Source organism: Nicrophorus vespilloides, unplaced genomic scaffold, assembly GCF_001412225.1.
Source record: "Nicrophorus vespilloides isolate i.1.1-1 unplaced genomic scaffold, Nicve_v1.0, whole genome shotgun sequence".
In the NCBI taxonomy this organism is placed as follows: domain Eukaryota; kingdom Metazoa; phylum Arthropoda; class Insecta; order Coleoptera; family Silphidae; genus Nicrophorus; species Nicrophorus vespilloides.
The window spans coordinates 43,816-65,548 of NW_017097713.1; the positions used below are offsets into that span (position 1 = coordinate 43,816).

Consider the following 21,733-nt stretch of genomic DNA (forward strand, 5'->3'; position numbering starts at 1 on the left):
GAGGAGGTTTTAATAGAAGAACTGTATTATTATATAATAAATGAAATGTAATTTTCTAATGTATTTATTCTTATTAAACAATAGCATTAAAATGAAGCGTTTAAAATATTTTATTATAACAAAGAAACATAAAACAGGAGCATTTATATCTTCTTTACATTGTAGTGTGTATACTTGGTTGCATACATATCATATATATTCAAAAATACATCAATACCTCGCACAATCGGTTTCACCAATATCCTGGGACTGTTTGAAACCAATGATTTTAAAACCTTATAAAAATAGACGATAAAAAACGATAATTTATATGTTAAAAATATAGTTTTGTACTATTTTTTTTAGAATTTATTTTGCTCCATTAAAATTTAATTTGTCGCGAAATTTATTAAAAATAAAATATTTTATTCACTGTCTTATTAGATGTCTTATACAAATTAAATGTTAGCAAAGAGTTGAAATATGTTTCTTCTAAAAAATATTTTTTTATATTTTTATTTATTGAATTAGTAAATGTTTTACATCGATTTATACAATTACTTTCCTAAACTAGAAAGAAGCTGTCAATATTATTATATTCTTTTTATTACAAAAACTCCTTATTATACTTGCATAAATAAGCTTCAATTCACTGCAGAAAATCTTTGTAAAGCTTTTGAATTAACTAAAAGAAAGTACAATTATAAACATTGATCCAAATATTCAAATTTAACGAAATGTTGCAGCGAATATAAGCAAATTTATGAAAATATTGATAAAAAAATCATCCGAAAAAAAATTACATTAATAATAAAGTTGGAAATATTTGAAGCCATGACTGTGTGACAATTAAAAAGAAAATATTGTTTGTTTTAAATAGCGATAGTGACAACAAAAAAGATCGCTCTTGGTTTTTAAAAATGTTATAATTATTTTTTGTTAAGTTATTTCAAATAAATATGTATTTCAAAAACTTTTTCCATTTATTATTGTTGGGAGACTGATTGGCCGAATGATTAAGTCGCCCTACCCACGTGTCAGTGGTCACAGGTTCAAATCAAATATTAAAATTAAATATTAAAAATCATCATAATGGTAATTATCCACCGAGCAAGATTGCCTACCTAATGTCAACCGCGATCTTAAATTTACTTAATGGTTACATTGATGAACAGATTGTAAATAAAATTACACGACATAAAAAAAATATTGTTCTGTTCTTATTGACATTATTTACGCAATTTTTATTCGCTTAAGAAACAGAACGGATAATCGTGTAAATTTAGGGACGCCTGTAGACAAAGTACATAGACTTGACAGTATACATAAAAAAACCGATCATTTATGATCATCTGTACTAATATTGTAGTTTTGTTCTTATTTAGCTAAATTAAAATTTAGTTTCATGTGAAATTTTGAAACCAAAATATATTGAATCGGGACTGATCAAAGTAATGCGGGGGACGGCAACGTGGTGCCCGTAATTGCAATTTTAAAGCAGTGTTTTCCACAGGAAGGCAATATGGTTGTTAAGGGGGGAAATTCGAAAATGGGTCTACAATTTAATCGCATGGCATATTATGTATGTGTTACATAGAGGGTATAAGAACAGCAAAGACAAAACAAAGTTTTCTATAATTTATATATAAAGAAAATAAGTTGATATTACTATGCAAAAATTCAGTGTTTATTTTCATTACGAAGAAACGTATTCCCATTCTGGTCATATGTTTACGTCTGTAACCGAAGATTTATTTAACAAAGAAATTTCGATGGACGTATCCTATTCGTTAATCGAGGTATAACTATATTACATTGTAACATGTTTATAGAAAATTGAATTATGGATAATTCCTCATATTAATATGTAAAACACAATTTGTTGTTCGTTCCGTATAATTTTATACGAAAATAAATCAACACACCTTAGATTTGAATTTAAATTCTTAATATAAGAGCTTTTTATTAACAAATAATAATATTTATTTCAATAATACATTTCAACTGCTGCAAAAGTCTAATGACCATAGGTCTTTTTGTCCTTTTATTAATAATTATATTTTTCTTTTTATAATATCAGTTTAGAAAAGTGAACACTAAATATAAGTTTTACTAAAATCAATTAATTCATACAATTATAAAATAATCGTGTAATATAAATTAATTATATCTAAAAAAAATATGAATTATGAATATAATTGAAATTTGAAGTAAATAAATTCACCTCTTTGAATAAAAAGAAATATTATTTACATATTTTAAAGTATCTGAGTAAATTCTCAGACATATTGCATTTATATTTTTGTATTTCATTAAAAAAAATACTGATCTCATATTTTCTAATAACATATTGTGTTTTTAAGTCTTATGTATATATTTTATTTATCATATTTTGGGGTGTACATAAAAAAAAAATTGTTTTAATTTAAAAACTTGGAAAAGTACTTAGTTATACATAATACAATTAATTTAAATTTAATTAAACAAGGTAATTATACATATGGAATAATACTATATTAAACGAATACTAATTACATTGTAATTACATAATAAGAAATTATCATTAACATCAGATTTAATAGTAATTAAAGTATTGTTCAATGTTTACCTGGAGTGAAGATTAACATCGATCTATTCTGTGAAATTGAAGTGCGGTTGATTCACAAATTACCGAAACCACAGAAGTGGGCGTGGGGTGTGTTTACCCGCTTATATAAATCCATATAAATACACTACACAAATACACAATTTTCAGTTTCAATTTTGAATTTCAACATAAACAAACGTGATGAAAATGGGACCGGTAAAAAGTATTTGTGTTTTCCTCGCTATCATTACTACATGCCAAGCAATGAAATTTCGTAAGTTCAATTACTACAAAGATACCTAGAGATTAGTTTTTAATTTAATTAATATACAATTTCAGCAAGTTACATAACCAGATGCAGCAGAACCGACCCGAAATTGAATGAATGCGCTGCGGAACATGCCAACTTAGCATTACCGGATATTCTTAAAGGTTAGTAGTTTTATATTAAACTTAACAATAAGTTTCAATTAAAGAAATATATATTCTAGTAATAACTATTTGAAGACGTTATAATGATAAATTATATAAAGAATAAATAATGAATGATAAATAATGTTAATGTGAATAATTCTAATATTTTCATTATTTTTAAATATCGTAGTTCTCCATGTATATAATTTGGGGACTTTAAAAACTGGGTGCGTCTTATACAGCTGTTTTAGATTTTTTTACTTGCGTATCCCGTTTGTCTTTCGACCCCAAAATTAATCTAGTAAACAATGTATATAAAAAAAATATACTAATTTTCTTGAATGTTTAAGCAATAAATTACAGCACTAATTATATTACTTAGTGATTATTTGTACGAACTATGAGCTACGCAATTATTGACATATTATAGTAAATAAATTAAATATTGTTTTATTTGCTTAATTTTATAATTTCAAGTTCTGTCAGTTTACATAAAGATCAAATTAAATATAAATAAAAAAAATCAATGTGACTATAATGTGAATGCTTTTTTTGCAAAGTTTTGCCATCATTCTTATGGAATTCTGTCAATATGTTGGTCATCAATTCAGGTATTTGTTCGATTTAAAATAACCTTTCAATGACTTGCGCAGTATTTTTTTTGAGTCATGATATTTTGTCATTGTTTACTTCAAAACTAAATAATAAATTCACATAATATTTACATTTAGCAAATAGTCCAAAACAGACACATATAAGTTTAATACATAATTTATAATATTACTTATATACAATATATAATATTAGTTAGGGCATACATAGTCTATAGTATAATAAATTTTATTTATTTTTTCTACTAATTGTTATTGGTTTTAATATGTGTCAAAAGACTAATAAATAATTGAAGTCTACACAATTTAAGAAATGTATTAAATTACAGTAAAAATGAAATAAAAAGATACTTGAAAGTAACAATTTAAATATATTCAATGTAAATTGTTTAAAAATGGTGTTGTGTATAGTTATTTTTCTATTAGTTTTATAATATAAACATGTAATTCTGCTTTTAATATAAAACAATCAAATCTTCAACACATTATTTAATACTACCGTGATGGGGTAAAAACCAACCTTCTAACATGTGTACGTTCTAGCATATCAAGTCATACCTGTTACCAAAAATATTAGGAATTTTCCGGATTTGGAATCATGTTTTATTATATAGGAAACTAACCGACTAGTAGCACATATATTGCGTTGGTCTTGTGCATATCTCAGAACTCAACAAAAATTTTCTGTTATTTTGCCATTAATTCTTCATCATTATTCGCACTCAAAATCTGTTTTATAACGTATTTGTTCATCACCCTTTGTCTATGTTATTTATATTTCTCATCACATATATTTTGATTGTCTTGCTATTATTGAAATATATCTATTTCTTGAAATAGCACTTCTAACATTAAATGCAATGGAAATACCATAATATTGTGTGGTTCCCTCAACTAGAGTTTTAAGTCTGTACTTTGTCACCCAACATAAGCAGTATAAATACTTGCCATGCATATTTGTATTGAATTATGCATGTGCATCCTTGAGTCTATTTGTTACATAAATCATAACAATGCTCAATTTGTTTCATTTGTACCGTTGATAAGTAGGGACTTACTTTTCTCGAAAAAAAAAAAGAAATATGTGGATAATCAAATATTGAAAAAAATCATTGTATGTATGATGTAGTAATGTTATCTTTGAGAATTTGTGAAATTCTACTCCAAAGTTTGTAACTGTCTGTAACTTTAGTTTGACGATTACGACTTTTATCATAGCTTTATTCAAATTATGTACCACATGAAAGTTAGGAAAGTAAATCATGCTTTATTAATATTTTATTGTAAGTAATTAATATCTCATGTATATATGTTAATTGTCAATTTCAGAAACACTGAATTTATTATTTATTTCATTTATATGTAATATTGTTAAATTAAATTAGTGCACTTATTAACTTCTACTATAATGATAAAACTGGACAGAAAGACCTATGATCAATAACCCTTTGCAGCAGTTGACTTTTTGTTTCATTATTATTATTGTATGCAAATTATGTTTTTTGTTTTGTTGAAATATTGTACAAATACATAATAGATACTTTTTTGAATCTTTTTACCCACATTAATATATATTCATGCAAATGATAAATACAATCAAAAACGAAACAAAATCAGTATTATCACATGTATTAAAATTAATTTAAGAAACATATGGAATGTTTAATGTACACAGAAAATTAATATTAAATAAGGTAAATTTAACACATTAACTACATTGTGTTTAATCCTTTATTAATATTTCTTTTTATTTATAAACACGATCAGAACAGCAATTTCTTATTAGCTGAAATTAAGTTGTCCGTCAGTTCATGACGTTAAATGCAAAATAACAATAATACAATTACATGTAATGAGACAGAATTATATAATGATTTTTTTTTCTTACCAGTTGCCTCGCTTGTTTAATTGTACCATATAAATTTATTGTATATCAAATGTGATGATTTTTCTTTTTGATTGAAATGATTCAAACATAATTTTCTATATTCGAAAAAACCTTCTTATTTTGTATGTTTTGAAGAAATGACGCAATTTGGTAAATTGTTCGTTTATTTTTTTAGGTGACAAGAAAAATGGATTGCCCAGTTTAATGCCATTGGAGATACCGGAGATCCATCTTATGGTGACCGAATCGCTCAAGATTTATTTGAAGAACGTAAAGTTGTTCGGCCTTGAGAATGCGGTGATAAAGAAGATGGACTTGGACTTCGATAACAAAAAGTGCAAAATTACCGCGTTCATTGACTTCCTGAATTTAATGGCCGATTACGAAGTAGATGGACATCTTCTTATTTTGCCGATTGTTGGTCAAGGTCCAGCGAATATTACTTTAGGTAATTTTTCTTTTCTTTGATTTAATGATTGTGTTTACGAAGATCTGATAATTTGTCATAACACGAAAGGCATATTTAATTTATCTATTTTTATTTACAATTTTTCCAATATTCTCTTATTGCAGTTGGTGGAAGTTTTAACTACGACTTTGATTACTCATTAGCTATGAGAAGGAATAGGGATTTTTTGAAATTCGACAAATTCAATTTGGAATACACATCTGAGAGAATGTACATAAGGTTGGATAATCTCTTTAACGGAGATAAAATGTTAGGTGAGGAATAAATCAGGTTTTATATATAAAAAACATAAGTTATCAAAACATAAAAATATTGGAATCATTTTATTGAAAGTTAAAATGATTCCATGTAAACACTTTGGTTAAACGTTATAATAATAATATTAATTTAACAATTAGGAACATATATTTCGCACGTGCAAAAAATGAAGTAAAATAACATATTATTTAATGGTGTTTTAAAAATACATTTTTAATTGTATTTTCTTGAACTAATTTGCGGTTAAGAAAATTTTCCGGTAATTAAAGCAAGTTATTGGGTGTAGAATATCTAATGTTTGCATTTTGTAATGTTTATAATTGTTGTAGGTGAACATATGAACATGTTCCTTTATGAAAATTGGAAGGATGTTTCTGAAGAACTATATCCTTCATTGAGGGAGACGATTGGCACCTTCATCACGTCCATTGCATCCGGTTATCTTGGAAGGATTCCATTCAACAACTTGTTTTTACCATAAGATTTTTGCAACTTAATATTTTTGTTTAAAAAATAATATATTATTATTTTTTTATTTAAAATACAAATTAATTAAGTATTAAGTCGTATTTTTTTTATATTCTGGTTTTGGACCTATAATTATTAATTATAATTATATAAAATACGCATAGTAAAACCTCGGTTGTCGAACACAATTCATTTCTAAAATCGAATTCAATTCATATGAGTATCCTAATCTTAAAATTGTATATGACCTGCTTGTTAAAGCAAGTACATTATCAAAAATGTAACCATATAGCTTGTACGATTTTTCCATGATACAGCTATTTTCAAATTCGATAAAAAAATATTAAAAAAATCATAATTAATAGTAACATTAATAATAAAAGAGACGAGTGTACTCGTATGTCATACTTTATAGCATGTAGAGCTCTAGCAGTCTCTTTACTATTTTCAGTCTCTCACTTCTTTCTCAAGCTAGGAGCTTTATTGGTGACATGTCACCTATTATTTACTCTGCGTCTCAGAAGATTATACAGTACCACCCTTAATCTTAACATGTTATGGAGAAATGGTGCAGATACAAGTATGGTGTTTGGAGAATGTCTATGACCACAAATACAGGGGGTCGTCGGTTTTAAAATACAAAATTAATTTTAAAATTTAAAAGTGATAAAATGTTAAGAATTCTATATACGTAGAAAAAAGAAAATATTCGGGGAACTATTTATAATTTGGATTTTCAACTGTTATTAGTAACGACAAAGAGAAACCACAGTTTGTTTTATGCAATGCTGTAATCAAGGAATCATTTGATATTGCTCCAGATTGGTCGAGATTTTTTAATAAAACGGTTCTTAAAAATAAAAAGAGACATGAGTTTATGACATACTTTAATGACGATATCTGCATCCCACGAATAGATAATTTATCTGATATCTCAGATCAGCTAAATAAGTTATATTTGAAACTACATGGTAACAAAATGCCCATTATTCACTTCAGAGATAATATCCAATATTTTGATGCGTCAATCTTATCTTAAAGTTTACATGCTTTCTTTCATTTGCCTACTATTGCGAAAGTGGATTTTGAACTCTTTTGCAGATTAAGACAAAAACCAGGAATATAACAATTGTTAAGCAGTTGCAAATTCAATCATCACATTAATAATTAACAATACTTAATAAAGAATATCATCACACGTTAAGTCCTAAAACATATTTCATCAAACTCTTTATTTTTTGTCTTATTAATCAAATATGGCGAATTAAAAAAGGTATAGATACAAAACATCAGAGTATCAAAATAAAGTAAATCATAATTTGGAAATATAACATGTTAAATGAATAAATAAGTAGTCTCATTCACATATCACACTTATTATTTTCTCCTCGGAAATTTTTTACTTTTATTTCAATTTATGGTTCTACGATTTATGAATTACCATACAAAGGTCACATGTCACTATTTTCCACGAAAAACACTTTTAGGAAAAGAGAGGTCAACAGTCTTGAGTAATGGATCAACCTTAAACATGCAATAACAATAAAGACAACCTTAGATGCTGTTCCTAATTTTGAATTGTTAATGTGTTGCGACAGCACAACGGATTTCTCATTTTGTCACATAGAAAACTCTATTGAAATAAACACACAATCCATAAAAGTCAAACTGAAATCACTATCATATCAATTATATACGTCAATGATAATTATATTATATACATTTCTTACGCAATATATATATATATATAAAAGTTGCTTCATTTTCTGTATTTGTATAATTGTGTAAATTTACGACCAATGTGTACAATAAAAGAAATGGATCGTGGCTTGGTTTCGTGGAACTTAAACTTGAATATTGTCTAGATTCAAAGGTCGTTCTTTGGTCCGTATCTTGTATTTCTAAATACGGAAATAAATAATAAATACAGAATTTTTTTGTCTTTGGTAAATAAGTGGCAATTACTTAAAAAAAAATATATTAATGTAAGTTTTCAGATTTAATTACCATCATGGCCACTGATTTTCATCTTTGATCACTTATCATATAAATTTAAAAAAATGTTGGTATAGATAAAAAATATAATAAGTGAACTATAACTTACAATTAATTATGTGAAAATTGTTATTCAATTATATTTAATAATCAATTAAAACGAACTACAAATTACTTCCTGTAATTAGTGGTGTATGTATACATAGACTATAATATTTTTTTTTATATATTTGATGTTTAAAGTTAAATTTCAAAATTTAATCTAAATTAATCTAAATTATTTGTATTAGGTGAAAAGATAAGACATTATTTTGTTATTTGTTTTAACTATTTTTTGTGTATATTGTGTAGTAACATTTTTCAGGTACACTAGTTTTTTTTTATAGCCAATTAACTTTAGTAGTTATTAACGCTAACGAATCTACACATTTGATGTTATACATTATTCTTCGTCTGGAAAAGGTATTATTATACAATTATAAAAACATTATGAAATATATAATTATAAATACATTATAAAATTGGAGTTTCAGGGTTCAATCTAAATAAATTCATATTTTTTGTTATTTATAATATTTCTTATCCAATAAAATAAAAATAATTGATCAAAGAAAATTGAAATTTATAACCTACTATAAATTTCAATTTTACTAAAAACATGTTTGTGAAACATATTTTTTCTCAATTAATGCATTTCAATAATATTTGTTGAAGCGGTGTAACTATTAATAACTTTAGCATTGTAAATAAATTTAAAATAATTAACTATTTTCCGGACTATAAGACGCAGCTTTTTACATAGAAAAATTTAAAAATGTATTTATATAAAGGTTGTCCCAAAAACAACTGACAATTTAAATTTGTCGACATTTTTTTTGCGATAAAACCATATTAGTGATTTTTATATGCTGTTATTAGTAAACATTGAGGTTAAGAGTATAGATAAGAGTATAGAAGAGTACATGATCATAGAACGTGTAGATACTGTAAAAATCACTTAATAATGTTGTTGGGAGTTTGCAAATTGGATTTTGAAAAAGCAAATTGATTGTAAATTTTCGGAAAAAAATAGGCGCAAAAAGTGATTGAAGAACTCATAGGCATCCTCGACAGAACACGCTTTAGTACGGATTTTGGACCTTACTTCTAAGATGGCTCCTAACTACAAACTAAGATAGCTTCAAACTTTTTATGGTATAAATTTAATGATATGAACGTAGAAGACATATAATTTCAACAAGACGGTATAACATGTCACACTGCCAAGAAGCGAGGTGATGCCAATGTGACTTGAGACTGTTAGACTACTTGTTGTGGTTATCTTAAAAATACAGTGTACATCAATAAACCACAAAACATAAGGACCATAAAGATGAATTTGATACATCATTGCCGACATTTACCAGCAATTACGTTAACATGTTATGGAAATTTTCATCCAAAGAGTCCAAATGTCTCTACTTTCTATTAAAATAAAAAAATCTATTATCAATTAAAAAATGTATTTTATTAATAGAATTAAAATATCAGTTTATTTTGGGACACCCTTTACCTAATAAAATATATCTTTCTAAAAATCATCCAAAAATATGGAACTTTTCATTTCCAATCAAACTTTTTGAGTTGCAAATATAACAATACCTCGCATAGTGTGGCTAAGATCAGTGCAGATTCACTATAATAGAAATATAATAGAAAATTCGTAAACAATAAATTTAAATGTAAATTTTCTTTTTTTTTTTTATTTAACTAATGATGAATATTTAATGTAATTATAATTTTAGAAAGATTACTAACTATGATCGATATGAATGGTAGTTGATTGTATTATTGAGATTTACTGAACAATAAAATAGTTAGTCATTGAAAACGTGACATGCATTGCTTCATATTCGTTGATTCTACTAAATCTTTTTATTATATTTTCTTGAATTAAACCAAGGTTGTTTTTCAAGTGCAATGCAAATGCATTTTTCATTATTTTGTGAATCATAATCATATATATATATATAAATATAAAAAGAGGCGCGAAAAGTATATAAGAAATATATTTTTCAAAAAATATTGGTATAACCATAAATACAATATTGGAATTTAATTGGAAATCATCCTCAGGGTCATCACATATGAAAAAAATATTATGATATAACATATATTAATTAAAATAAGTGGAAGAGCCAAGATTATATTATTTTTAGTTATTCGAAATCACTGATTTTTGGACATTATATATTTATAATTTATATTTATAAGAGAAAAGGAAAGAGAAGAAAGAGAAAAACTATTTGTATTAATAATTCTGATTTTTTAATTAATAATTCCCGCGAAAATCATTCTAATATTCAATAAAGCAATAATTGAAGAAAATTACAGTTCTTTTAAATTTATTATTGATATAATTATATGGTACTTTTTAGAAAATCTATTATAGGTATTTATGGTAATTATTTTTACTATTTTTTTTAAAATTAATTTATGATAAGTGATTAAAGATGAGAAACAGTGACCATAATAGTAATTAATGCTAATTATATTAATATAGATATTATGCAATAGATGTCATTAGTAAAAGAATTGCAAATAATGCAAAAAGTATACAAATATATGGCAAATCTGAACAATTAACATAAATTTGACGTTAGTTTTAATTATAATTATTTCCAATGATTTTTTTAACTAAACAGTTTTGCAAGCAGATAATGCAATTAATTCTAATTAAAACAACTAAGTAACTATTTTTAGCGATGCTACAAAATTTTGGTGAAATTTAAACCAAATTACTAAAATTAATTTGTTTTTGAGCACGTAATAAATTCATCATCTATTATGACAATTAATCATTATTTACTTAGAATATCAAATAATATAGTTTAATTCATGGGTCGGCAACCTTTTTGGATCAAAGAGCCATGAGTATTGTTATTTAAATAATCGCATAAAGTGATGGAGAATCAATAGACTGCGGGATGACTTTAGTTGCTTCTAAAGGTTATTTAACCTTGAATGGAGTCCATAAATGATTGTATTACGACAAGAAAAATCTTTTTCATGTGAAATAATGCTTTTTTAATAGATTCCTAACTATGTGTAATACATTAATATAATAATTTCTGAATCTGAATTGTCGTCATTGCCCTCTATATATTTGTCAGTAGAAACGTCCACAAAAACAACTTCTTTGTGTTGACTGCGACAATATTGCACCGGTGTTTAGTAAACAGTTTACTTTAAGTGTCATAGATGAGGTAAAGATAATATAGATGTAGTATAATTTCTTAGAAAATTGGTGTACTTTTTACACCGGCGCGAGTAGTAAAAGGTTAGGAACAAAACGAGCCCCAGATTGCCGACCCCCTGATATTAATATATTTACATTATATTATACCCGAATTTGTTTATAACCTGGCTTTTTTTTTTATTATAATATAAAGACAAGAAGATCTTTGTAAATGGAACTGCATTCTTTTCAAGCGAAGGAAATAGTGCTCGTGCTTTATATCACGTACAAAAGAGCCTTCATTTAATCCAGAAATGGATACAAACTTATATTATAATGAAAAGATTGTACTCAGATCTACTCAGAAATAACAAAATAATATGTGAATTCTTTGATCTGCTTTAAATTAAATCAATAATAATGGAAAAACAAATAATATAGTTAAAATGTATATATTTTTTAATAAATTATCAAAAAAGGTCTTAGGTTAAAGAGAAATATTATAATAATATTTACTGAAACATTTAAAAACACATAAATAAAAAACTGAAGCGTATTTATACAATAAAATTAAAAAATAATTATGTTTAATGTTTTGCAATCAATTTTAAGTATACATTACATATTACATAATTCCAACTTTTACGAATGATCATTAATCATTCGTAAAAGTTGGAATTATTACCATATAATAAATAACACTTCATAAAGGAAATCTGAAATTTATTGGAAAAATACGTTAATAAATATTCATTGAGTTTTTATTTATTTCTTGTTTGTTTTGATTTTTTGATATTCAGACATTTCAATATATTTACTTTCTTCTTATACACGACGATTTGTTGAACCAAAAAATATACATAATAAAATAAAAAGTGGACTTGCTATTCCCATTAATTTTATTTCCAGAATATATTTTTTTTGGTAATTAAGTAGATTTGATGTGAAATGTATGTATATGTGTAGTTACTTTTGTATGTGTTTAATGTGATGCACACGTAGAAGTCAAGGTGAAGAGAGACGTATATAAAAGTGAATGAAGAACATTTTTCGTTCAAGTTCGCTCTCAGTTGTTAACATGTCCAGGTTCGTGCAATTGCTCGCCGTTTTTGCGGCTTTCCTTTCATGCAACTCTGCTGAAATACGTAAGTATTGCAATTGTTTAATTAATTTCATAAGTAACTTAAATAGATCAAAATGAAATGTAAATTAATATTATCACTATAACACTATTACTTTTGAACATTTATAAAGTTCTTTAATTATATTTAATTAATAATTTTGTATGTCTCTTTTAATACATATTATTCTTATTGAATCATTTACTATTCAATTTAATTATACAATAATATTAAAATTTCGCAAAATATCAACATAATAAGTACTTAATATCAAATAAATAATTTTATTTTTTATTGCAAGTTTTATTTAAAATATAGTCAATAATTATTACAACCAAATATAATGTATAGTAATTTAAAAGTAACAGATATTTACACGCTTTAAAATTTAACATATTTTATGAGGTATATTTAATAATATACATATATTTATTACAATTAAAGTAATTTTATGTTAAATTTACTGTTATTGCTAAAAGTTTTTTTTTTCATAATAACATTATTATTTACTTTGTAAACAATAAAAAGTTAAAACTTTTAATTATTACAAGTTTATTGAAAAACAAACAATTTTTGATAATAATGTATGTAAAGAAATTATTTTTTATCAATAAATAATTTCAGATATATAAATTATTAAATACAATATTTTATTTATTTAATTACATTTATCCTTAATATTTCAGCAAGTTACCTAACAACATGCAGCAGATCAGATCCCAATTTTCAGAAATGTTGTTTGGAATCTGGACGTAGAGCAATTCCACAATTAGCTAAAGGTAAGCTTATAAAAATGTAGGTTATCATCATAAACTTATCTTATTTAAATATTTTTTTTATTAATTTACAAAACCAATATTTCTGCCTGAGAAGTTAGTTAAAATTTGAATTTACAAAAAAAAAACTTAAGAAAAATAAACATATATAAACATATATTATAAATAAAAATTCTTTAAAAGTTTGAACATTTTTTAGTGTATGATTAATACAATCTTTTGTTTAGTAATTCTTTATATTTTATGAAAACAAGCATGCATATTTTCTGATTATTATTTATATTTTTAGATGTTGCTAGTATTCTTTGCTTTTCCAATATTAATATGTAATCAATAAAGTTTCAACTAGTGCAATGTAACAAGTATGGAGAAAATGATATATGCAATATATAATTATTATATCATAAGTTTATTTTACTATACTTTCGGCTTTTTTTTTTGTAAAAAATTTACATCAATCAATTGTTTAATATTATATATTTATGTTGTTTTTCTTTATAAATAAGTCACGTGTATACACAATAAAATAAAAATAATAAAAAGACTTATTTGTTTACGAGGTACAAAATTCCAGTTGAATTTATAAAATGGAATGCAAAAGTGTAGCAATAATTCTGTTTGTAATACTGTAATTTAACGAAATGTTACTTTCCGTAATATACAATCACTTCTGCTATGACCATCCAAAGTCTAATATATACCAGTTCTGTAAGTAGTGAACAAGATTGTGAAAATAACATATCCATCGTTTCTTGGAAAAAATAATTTCGAAAATTGCCATTTAATAACTTTCCGTTTCATATGAATTTTGTAGCTTACCGGAAATACCAAATTATCTTTGTGTATTAATATGTAATAGCCTTAATGGCTTAAAATTTGTGTATTCCCATTGTATTTTTGTAAGCACTTTGAGGACGATTAGACTGAACTTCAAATACATTAAATATATTAAATTGGCATTAGCAAAATTATTTTATTACAAAATAATATTTATAGGTCAGAAATAAAATAATTTTAAACACAAATTTCTAATTCTGATTTTAGAACTTCAATAATCAATAGAAAAACAATTGTTTTTATTTATATAAATATATATATATATAATGTTGACACATTTTATATTTAATCATTATTTTAAATTTGATAAATATTGAAAATATTTATTTGTCTGTAATAAATTGAGATTAAAAATTTCTTCATTTACTGTATTATTTTCAGTATAAGATCCTAATTAATATTTTCTAATATAAAATGTTATCCATGCAAATATATTTGTAAAATCTATGCTTATCTTTGAAAAGCTGATGATAATTGATTATGCATATACGAGTTATTATATAAGATGAGTTTAAGATTCTAATAATTTATTACAAATTAACTTTTTCTTTTTCAATATAATAATTTTTTGTAACCTTCGGAAATCATTGCACAATACTCTATTCATTCGATGCGAAACAAAATATTTAATTGAGGAAACCTCTCACTCGCGAACGCTAGCAATTACACTTAACACCTGTTAAACAATTATTGTTGCAGACATTCTAAATTAACCAAACAATAACTAACATATATTAACAATTTTCTTTTATATGAGATTATCTTCATCTTTTTAGACACATCATTTTATATAAGTATTAAAATATATATTTTGCCCATACATTTGATTTTTTATTGTTTTAAATTAAATATATGAAATTTACTTGCAGGTGATAAAAGATTGAAATTAAGAGTATTGGAACCTTTAGCCATACCCGAAATTCGCATCGATACTAGTGGTAACTTAAAGTTGACACTTACTGACGTTATCCTCTATGGATTAGGAAATATGCAACTAAGAAAAATGAAGTAAGTAAAATTCCTATTTATTTTATATATTATAAATTCACTTATTTATATAATTACAAATTATATAATCCATAGTCTGGTTTCAATCAGTTTAGTTCATTCATTATAATAAATTTCTAATCAAAGTATATAATGAACGAACAAAATAAAAATAAATTCTGAAAAATGTATAAACATATTTTTTTATATTCACTGCTAATAAATGTAATATATTAGAAAGTAAAATGTTTAATATCTTATAACGTGGAAAATATCTAGTTTTTAATACTTTATATTTATTTGCAAAAACCAAAACGATTTTGGTGTTGATTTTATATTCGAAAACAGAGGCTTTTCAGAATTTTGATTTTCATAATATTGTATTTATTTTTCAATTTAATAAAATAATGGTTTGAATGAAATCTATTAAAAAACTATTTTAATTAATAAAAATATAATTTCTCATTAACAATTAATTTTTTTAATCATACTTTAATGTTGATGTTAAATTTATTTAAACTTAAAATAATGACTCTATCGGTTAGCCAATGATATTCAAGAGAATTATCGCAAATCTTAGTGTTTGTATTTTGTAATGGAAACCATTCTTAAAATGGAAAATGTATGTCAGTATTTTGAAATTAAACGATTTAAGACAAATCTTGGAGTACACGAAGATTAACATAACCCAGATAAACGTACGCGAAAAACGTTATGTAATAGCTTGCAACATCCAATGCACATACATACATACATACATACATACACTGGAGACAGAGAGTAATGCAATGGAGGCTGTACTGTTAATTTACTTCATTATCAATAATTATTTGCAGAAAAAAATAGCAAGAACGTAATTTTTATTGCTATTGCTGTATAGTTTAGTAATAGAAAAAGAGTTTTTATATAACAACATAAAAGTAAATATCAATCTTATTTTACATTCAATGTCAAGGCTAAATTTAAAAAGAGAAACTAAGCAGTTAATTTTCTTTCAAAATAAGTATTTAGTAAATATTTTACCAGAAAAAGAATTTACGGTCAAGGTCAATATGGGATTAGCATTCGTAGCTAGGCAACGTTATTATTTATAAACAGAAAATAAAACATTGTTTCCTGATATTTATTGTGAGCATTCTAATGATTAGAATAAACTTTGTAAGTCATCAGTTTTCCACTATTGAATAATGAATTATATACTGCTTTTTATTTATTTTGCACAAATAAATTGTAAAAGTATTCAAATATAGCAATACTTCGAATAGTGCGGTTTCAATAAGTGCGAAAGTTTGAAAGTTTAAAAACAAATACAAAATTAGTTTTTATACATAAATGATCGATTTTTCTCTGTTTATAGTTGAAAATCAATTTGTGATGATTAATTTGAAGCTATAAGTCCTCGATTAAATAATGATTTCACTATGCGAAGTATTTCTGTATTTATATAAAAAAAAGATTGATTATAGCCAATGCGAAAACATAATCATAAAAATAAATCTTATGTACTTATGTAATTATTATGAAAAATATCTCATCTAAATATTTTTAATATTTTTAGTTTCGATCTTGAGAAGCAGACTATATCATTGGATATGCACAACGATAACATCCAAGTTATTGGTGATTACACAATCGATGGAAGGATTTTAATTTTGCCAATCACAGGAAACGGAAAAATTAACGTCACAATGGGTAATAAATATTTTTCTGTTCTTATTTTGTATTTATTTTACTTTATCCTATTTTCATTTAAATTTATGTTATCATATGTTTTTCATTTTGTTTTTTCTGTTTTTATTTTCTTTTTTTTTTCTAACATAAGCATTCAACTTATAGCCCGAGATGGCAGGTTGTGAATGAACAATAAACGCTAAAAAAAAAAAAAAAAAAAATATTTCTATAAAAATAAATCACAAATTGGTTTAGTATTTTGTCTATATTTTCCAATATTTTATGCAACAGCTAAATTTAAATGTTAAAATCTGACCTTTTATAGCCTGTAATGTTTATAGGTTAATATGCTGCTTTATATACAGATACTGAATATTATTAATTATTTTATTGTTGAGAATGATAGGTCAAACTGTGGACATAAATGTATATCAAGGTTTACCATACAAATGAATAATGACGATTTATGATCTACTTTTATATAAAGACATGATAAGTTTACCAAGTTTAACAAGTGTTAATTATTTGAAAATAATTAATAATTGTTTGATTGAGTAAAGATTTTTAAGAAATATTACTGATTAACTGTATCAAAATATAATATAATCTTCTAACAAAATTTCAAACAATACCTTTAATTCAATTATTACTGGTTATTGCTTTAAAGGGAAGGGAATTTTAATTATTTATTTTTTACTATTTTATATAAATCGTGGCAATATTATTTTGTTGCCATCATTTAATTAATTTTATTCAATTTATGAAATAACGTGAAGCAAACGCTTGTAATTTTATGAACCTGAATAATATATTGTACTTAGTATATAAATTAAAAATATATTTTAATTACAGTTAATGGAGCTATTGGATACAGTTTCCAATATGATATTATCCAGAAAAACGGTGTTGAATACATAAAAGCACTTGAACCTGATGTAACTTTGGTATCAGAACGCACTTATTACAAATTGGATAACTTGTTCAACGGTGATAAACGACTTGGTAATGTTATATATATATATAAGACAATATGAAAATTAAGTATTATATAACTTTGATTTTAGGTGAGGAAATGAACAAATTCTTGAATGAGAACCACAAAGAGATGTCCAAAGAATTGAATCCCAGTATCACTGAAACGATTTCAGCAATTGCAACTGAAATCGTTGAAAACGTTTTAAATGTAATTCCTTATCACGAACTTGTACGTCCATGAAAATAGACAACATTGATATTTACAATATTATTTTAAATGTATTCTACTCCTTTTACATCATAGACGTATTTACAGTTGTATGTATATAAGTATTTTCTATTAAATATTAGATAAAATTTAACTCTGTTTTTTTATTGTATTTGTTCCTTTTATGTGTTTATTAATTTTAAGAAAATGTGATGATTGTACCAGAAATTGAAAAATTGCGTACCGATTCTGTTGATCTCCACTGTATAACGATAAGTACATACGTACGTTCTTTAGTATGTAATTATACTCTTTTTTGGTTGTTGATGACTAAAGAGAATTATGATACTTAAAGTAAATTTCAAAGTTGAGATTTTCATGTATGTACTAACAACCATAGTTTAAAATTCTAATTTTAAGTATCCTAAACACTTCAAATGTAAATAATTACTTCGGAAATTATCTCCATAATATTGTTAAAAGTGTAAGAAATATAAACCGATGCAAACCTAAAACAATTATGTAAAGAGATTTGTAATAAGATAAATGTTTGTGCCCTTGCAAATTGTAAAAGGGTCATTGAATTTTTTGCTTTGTGTGCGAGAGCTCACGGGTTCAAAATTAATTTATAGATATAATGATATAATATGGACGTCTGTATCATAAAATCTGATAGGAAAGGTAACAGGTTTGAATTTCACCAACAATAAAATTCATTGTATTGTCGATAAGCACCGAAAGGGTAGCAGAAAAAGACCGTAGAGAAAATAAATAAAAATTAGTGATTTGTTTGTAAGCAAATATTTCATTTTGTTCATATATACTATATATATTATATAGAGTAGGGAAAAAACTAATGTCTGTTTTTTATTGTGAAATAAAACTCACTTTTTGTTATACAAAGAACTCTAATCAATTATATATTTTACTTTTTGTCCTATGACATTTTTCCAACTTTTATGCAACTTCCATGCTTATTAAACTTCTAGTCCTTATTGGCAATGCTAGAGCCAGACTGCTGAAAAAATGGCAAGATAAATAGCATAGGTCGGAAGCTTGGACTCGACGCCTAATCCCACAAATAGAGCCTTGGATAAGCAAAAAGCACGACAAAACAACATTTCACCTCAACCAGGCGCTGTCTGGCTATGGATGCTTTGGCAAGTACCTGCACATTATTACAAAAAAAGAAAGACGAAAGGTGCTGGTACTCTGATGAGGACGATAGCCCGGAGCACACGCGTTTTAGGTGCTGCAGATGGCTTAGAAGGAAGCACGAAGCGGAGACAGAATTGGAAGTTCTGCTGGTACCGGAAAATGTTGTCAGTGAAATGCTGAAGAGTGCGGAGAGCTGGCAAACAGGCCAAAACAATTAGCATCGCACAGTAGTAGAGTGATACAGGTCCTGCATATTGACGAAGAATGGGAGAGGTTTTAGTGCGGTAAGAATCCCACAGTATCACAACTCCACCCGTGGTCCCTATGTAGAGTTTCCTCGATTATGCTGATGGTTCTTCATAAAACAGGAGATGATTGCAGCTGATTTATCGTGATGCAAATAAAACACGTTTTCATAACCATATCAAATTACTTTCATATGCATTTAAATTTATATAAATTAAAAACTTTAAACAACCTATTTAGGAAATCTATTTATTTACATACTATAAAATAAACATACTCATATCAGTGTCTGTATAGTGTATATTTGTTTTAGATCAAAACAAAATTATGAAAGTTTCATCTATATTTCTTGAATTTACTAAAATGAAAACTAGTTTAATTTTATGTACAAAATATCCATCATTAATCCATCAAAAAATGTAGTGTCAATTAAAGAATTGCAATATTTAAAAACATATGAAACTGAAAGTTAAATTCTGAAAATTTTATGGTTCATTTTATTTACATCCTAATCACTACAGTCCCCCACCTTCACTTTTGTTATCACTAATACCCTATATATTTTTTGGGTATAAATATATTGTAGAGAATCAACAATGCATTAGTTTGAAGTAACACGAGCTTTAGTGAAGTTAACCATTTTATTAGATTGTATCAATACTTATCATCAAAAATTAAGATGGCAAGTTTTGAAGATAAAGTTTCCATGACAGCTAGCGACGAAATGATTGAAATCTTGAATCAGTGCATGGGTATAATCTTAAATTATAATCAAACTGATAATTTAGAATCCACCCTCGGCAAATTCGATCAGTTGCATAACAAATTCCATGCAATTATGAGGCAGAGATACCTTTGGGATGATTGGATAGCGGTCGATAAAAGCATACCATGTACACGAAGAAGTGAATACATTAACCAAAACTTGCAGCCGAGAAAAGACATTACCGATTTTTGCGAAAAAATATGGCAACACACGGAGATAATTGTATCTGCATTCGAAACTGCAAGAATGACAATCGAAGGTGTGTTAAAAGAAGAGGATGTCAGGGTAATTCAAAAATTTTGTACATTCATCTGGCTAATAGTCAAATGGTTCATGATTTTTGGAGGAAGGAAGAATTTTCCTGTGAAAAATCAAAGATGCTTATAAACTAAATGTTTTTGATTCCATATATATTTTTAATTAAATAAAAGTTTCATGAAATTAATATGTTTTATTATAGTGGGAGAGCTTAAATGACTCGCATTTCTTACAGAAGTAATTTTGTATCTATTGTATCTATTATAACAAAAACGCTAAAACAAGGACAATTGAAAAACACTGTTAAAACACACATCACTTTTATTTGGTTTAAAAACTTAATATCTTTGAATTGATATACAAAAACACATTTTTAATCATTTCTGTATTTTTTGATTATTTTCCTTGTAAAATTATTTACTAAACGGTAGTTTTGCAGAGACAATTTTACTATTTAGCTTATAAAATAACTAAACACAAAAACGGCAGCAAAGACGGTTAATTGATACCCGGATAATAGGCGTTTTACTGTATCTTTAAAAAAATGATTTAAGTACATGAAACTTGTCAAATGGCCAAACATAATTTACTTATTACATATCGCTTTCTTTAATTCAAACTCTTTCATTTGCAGTAACTTATAAATTCACTTATATTTATTTTATTTTATATTTATAATTATTTTGTCAATTGCTTCTTTGATTCAATGAAAATCATCATATTTTTAATATCTTTGCCTCAGAATGTCATTGAATTTGTTATGCAATTGATCGAATTTTAGATTGGAAATAAAATGTTATATATATAGTATTAAGTTAATACTAAATTTACTGTAGCTTTTAAA

General features: G+C 25.5%; 2 protein-coding genes across 2 annotated transcripts; both read left to right on the plus strand.

The window, feature by feature from the left end:
- The first annotated feature begins 2,677 nt into the window (after positions 1–2,677).
- LOC108560792 (protein takeout-like) lies at positions 2,678–6,687 on the plus strand. The gene is made up of 5 exons (XM_017918472.1): positions 2,678–2,840; positions 2,906–2,998; positions 5,655–5,927; positions 6,053–6,202; positions 6,536–6,687. Exons 1-5 carry the CDS (start codon positions 2,768–2,770, stop codon positions 6,685–6,687), a joined length of 741 nt encoding a protein of 246 aa, XP_017773961.1. The 5' UTR covers positions 2,678–2,767.
- A 6,268-nt stretch (positions 6,688–12,955) lies between these two features.
- On the plus strand, positions 12,956–18,615 carry LOC108560794 (protein takeout-like). The gene is made up of 6 exons (XM_017918475.1): positions 12,956–13,031; positions 13,694–13,786; positions 15,490–15,628; positions 17,166–17,299; positions 18,131–18,280; positions 18,343–18,615. The coding sequence occupies exons 1-6, from the start codon at positions 12,965–12,967 to the stop codon at positions 18,492–18,494; spliced, it is 735 nt and encodes a 244-aa protein (XP_017773964.1). The 5' UTR covers positions 12,956–12,964; the 3' UTR covers positions 18,495–18,615.
- The last annotated feature ends 3,118 nt before the right edge of the window (positions 18,616–21,733 follow it).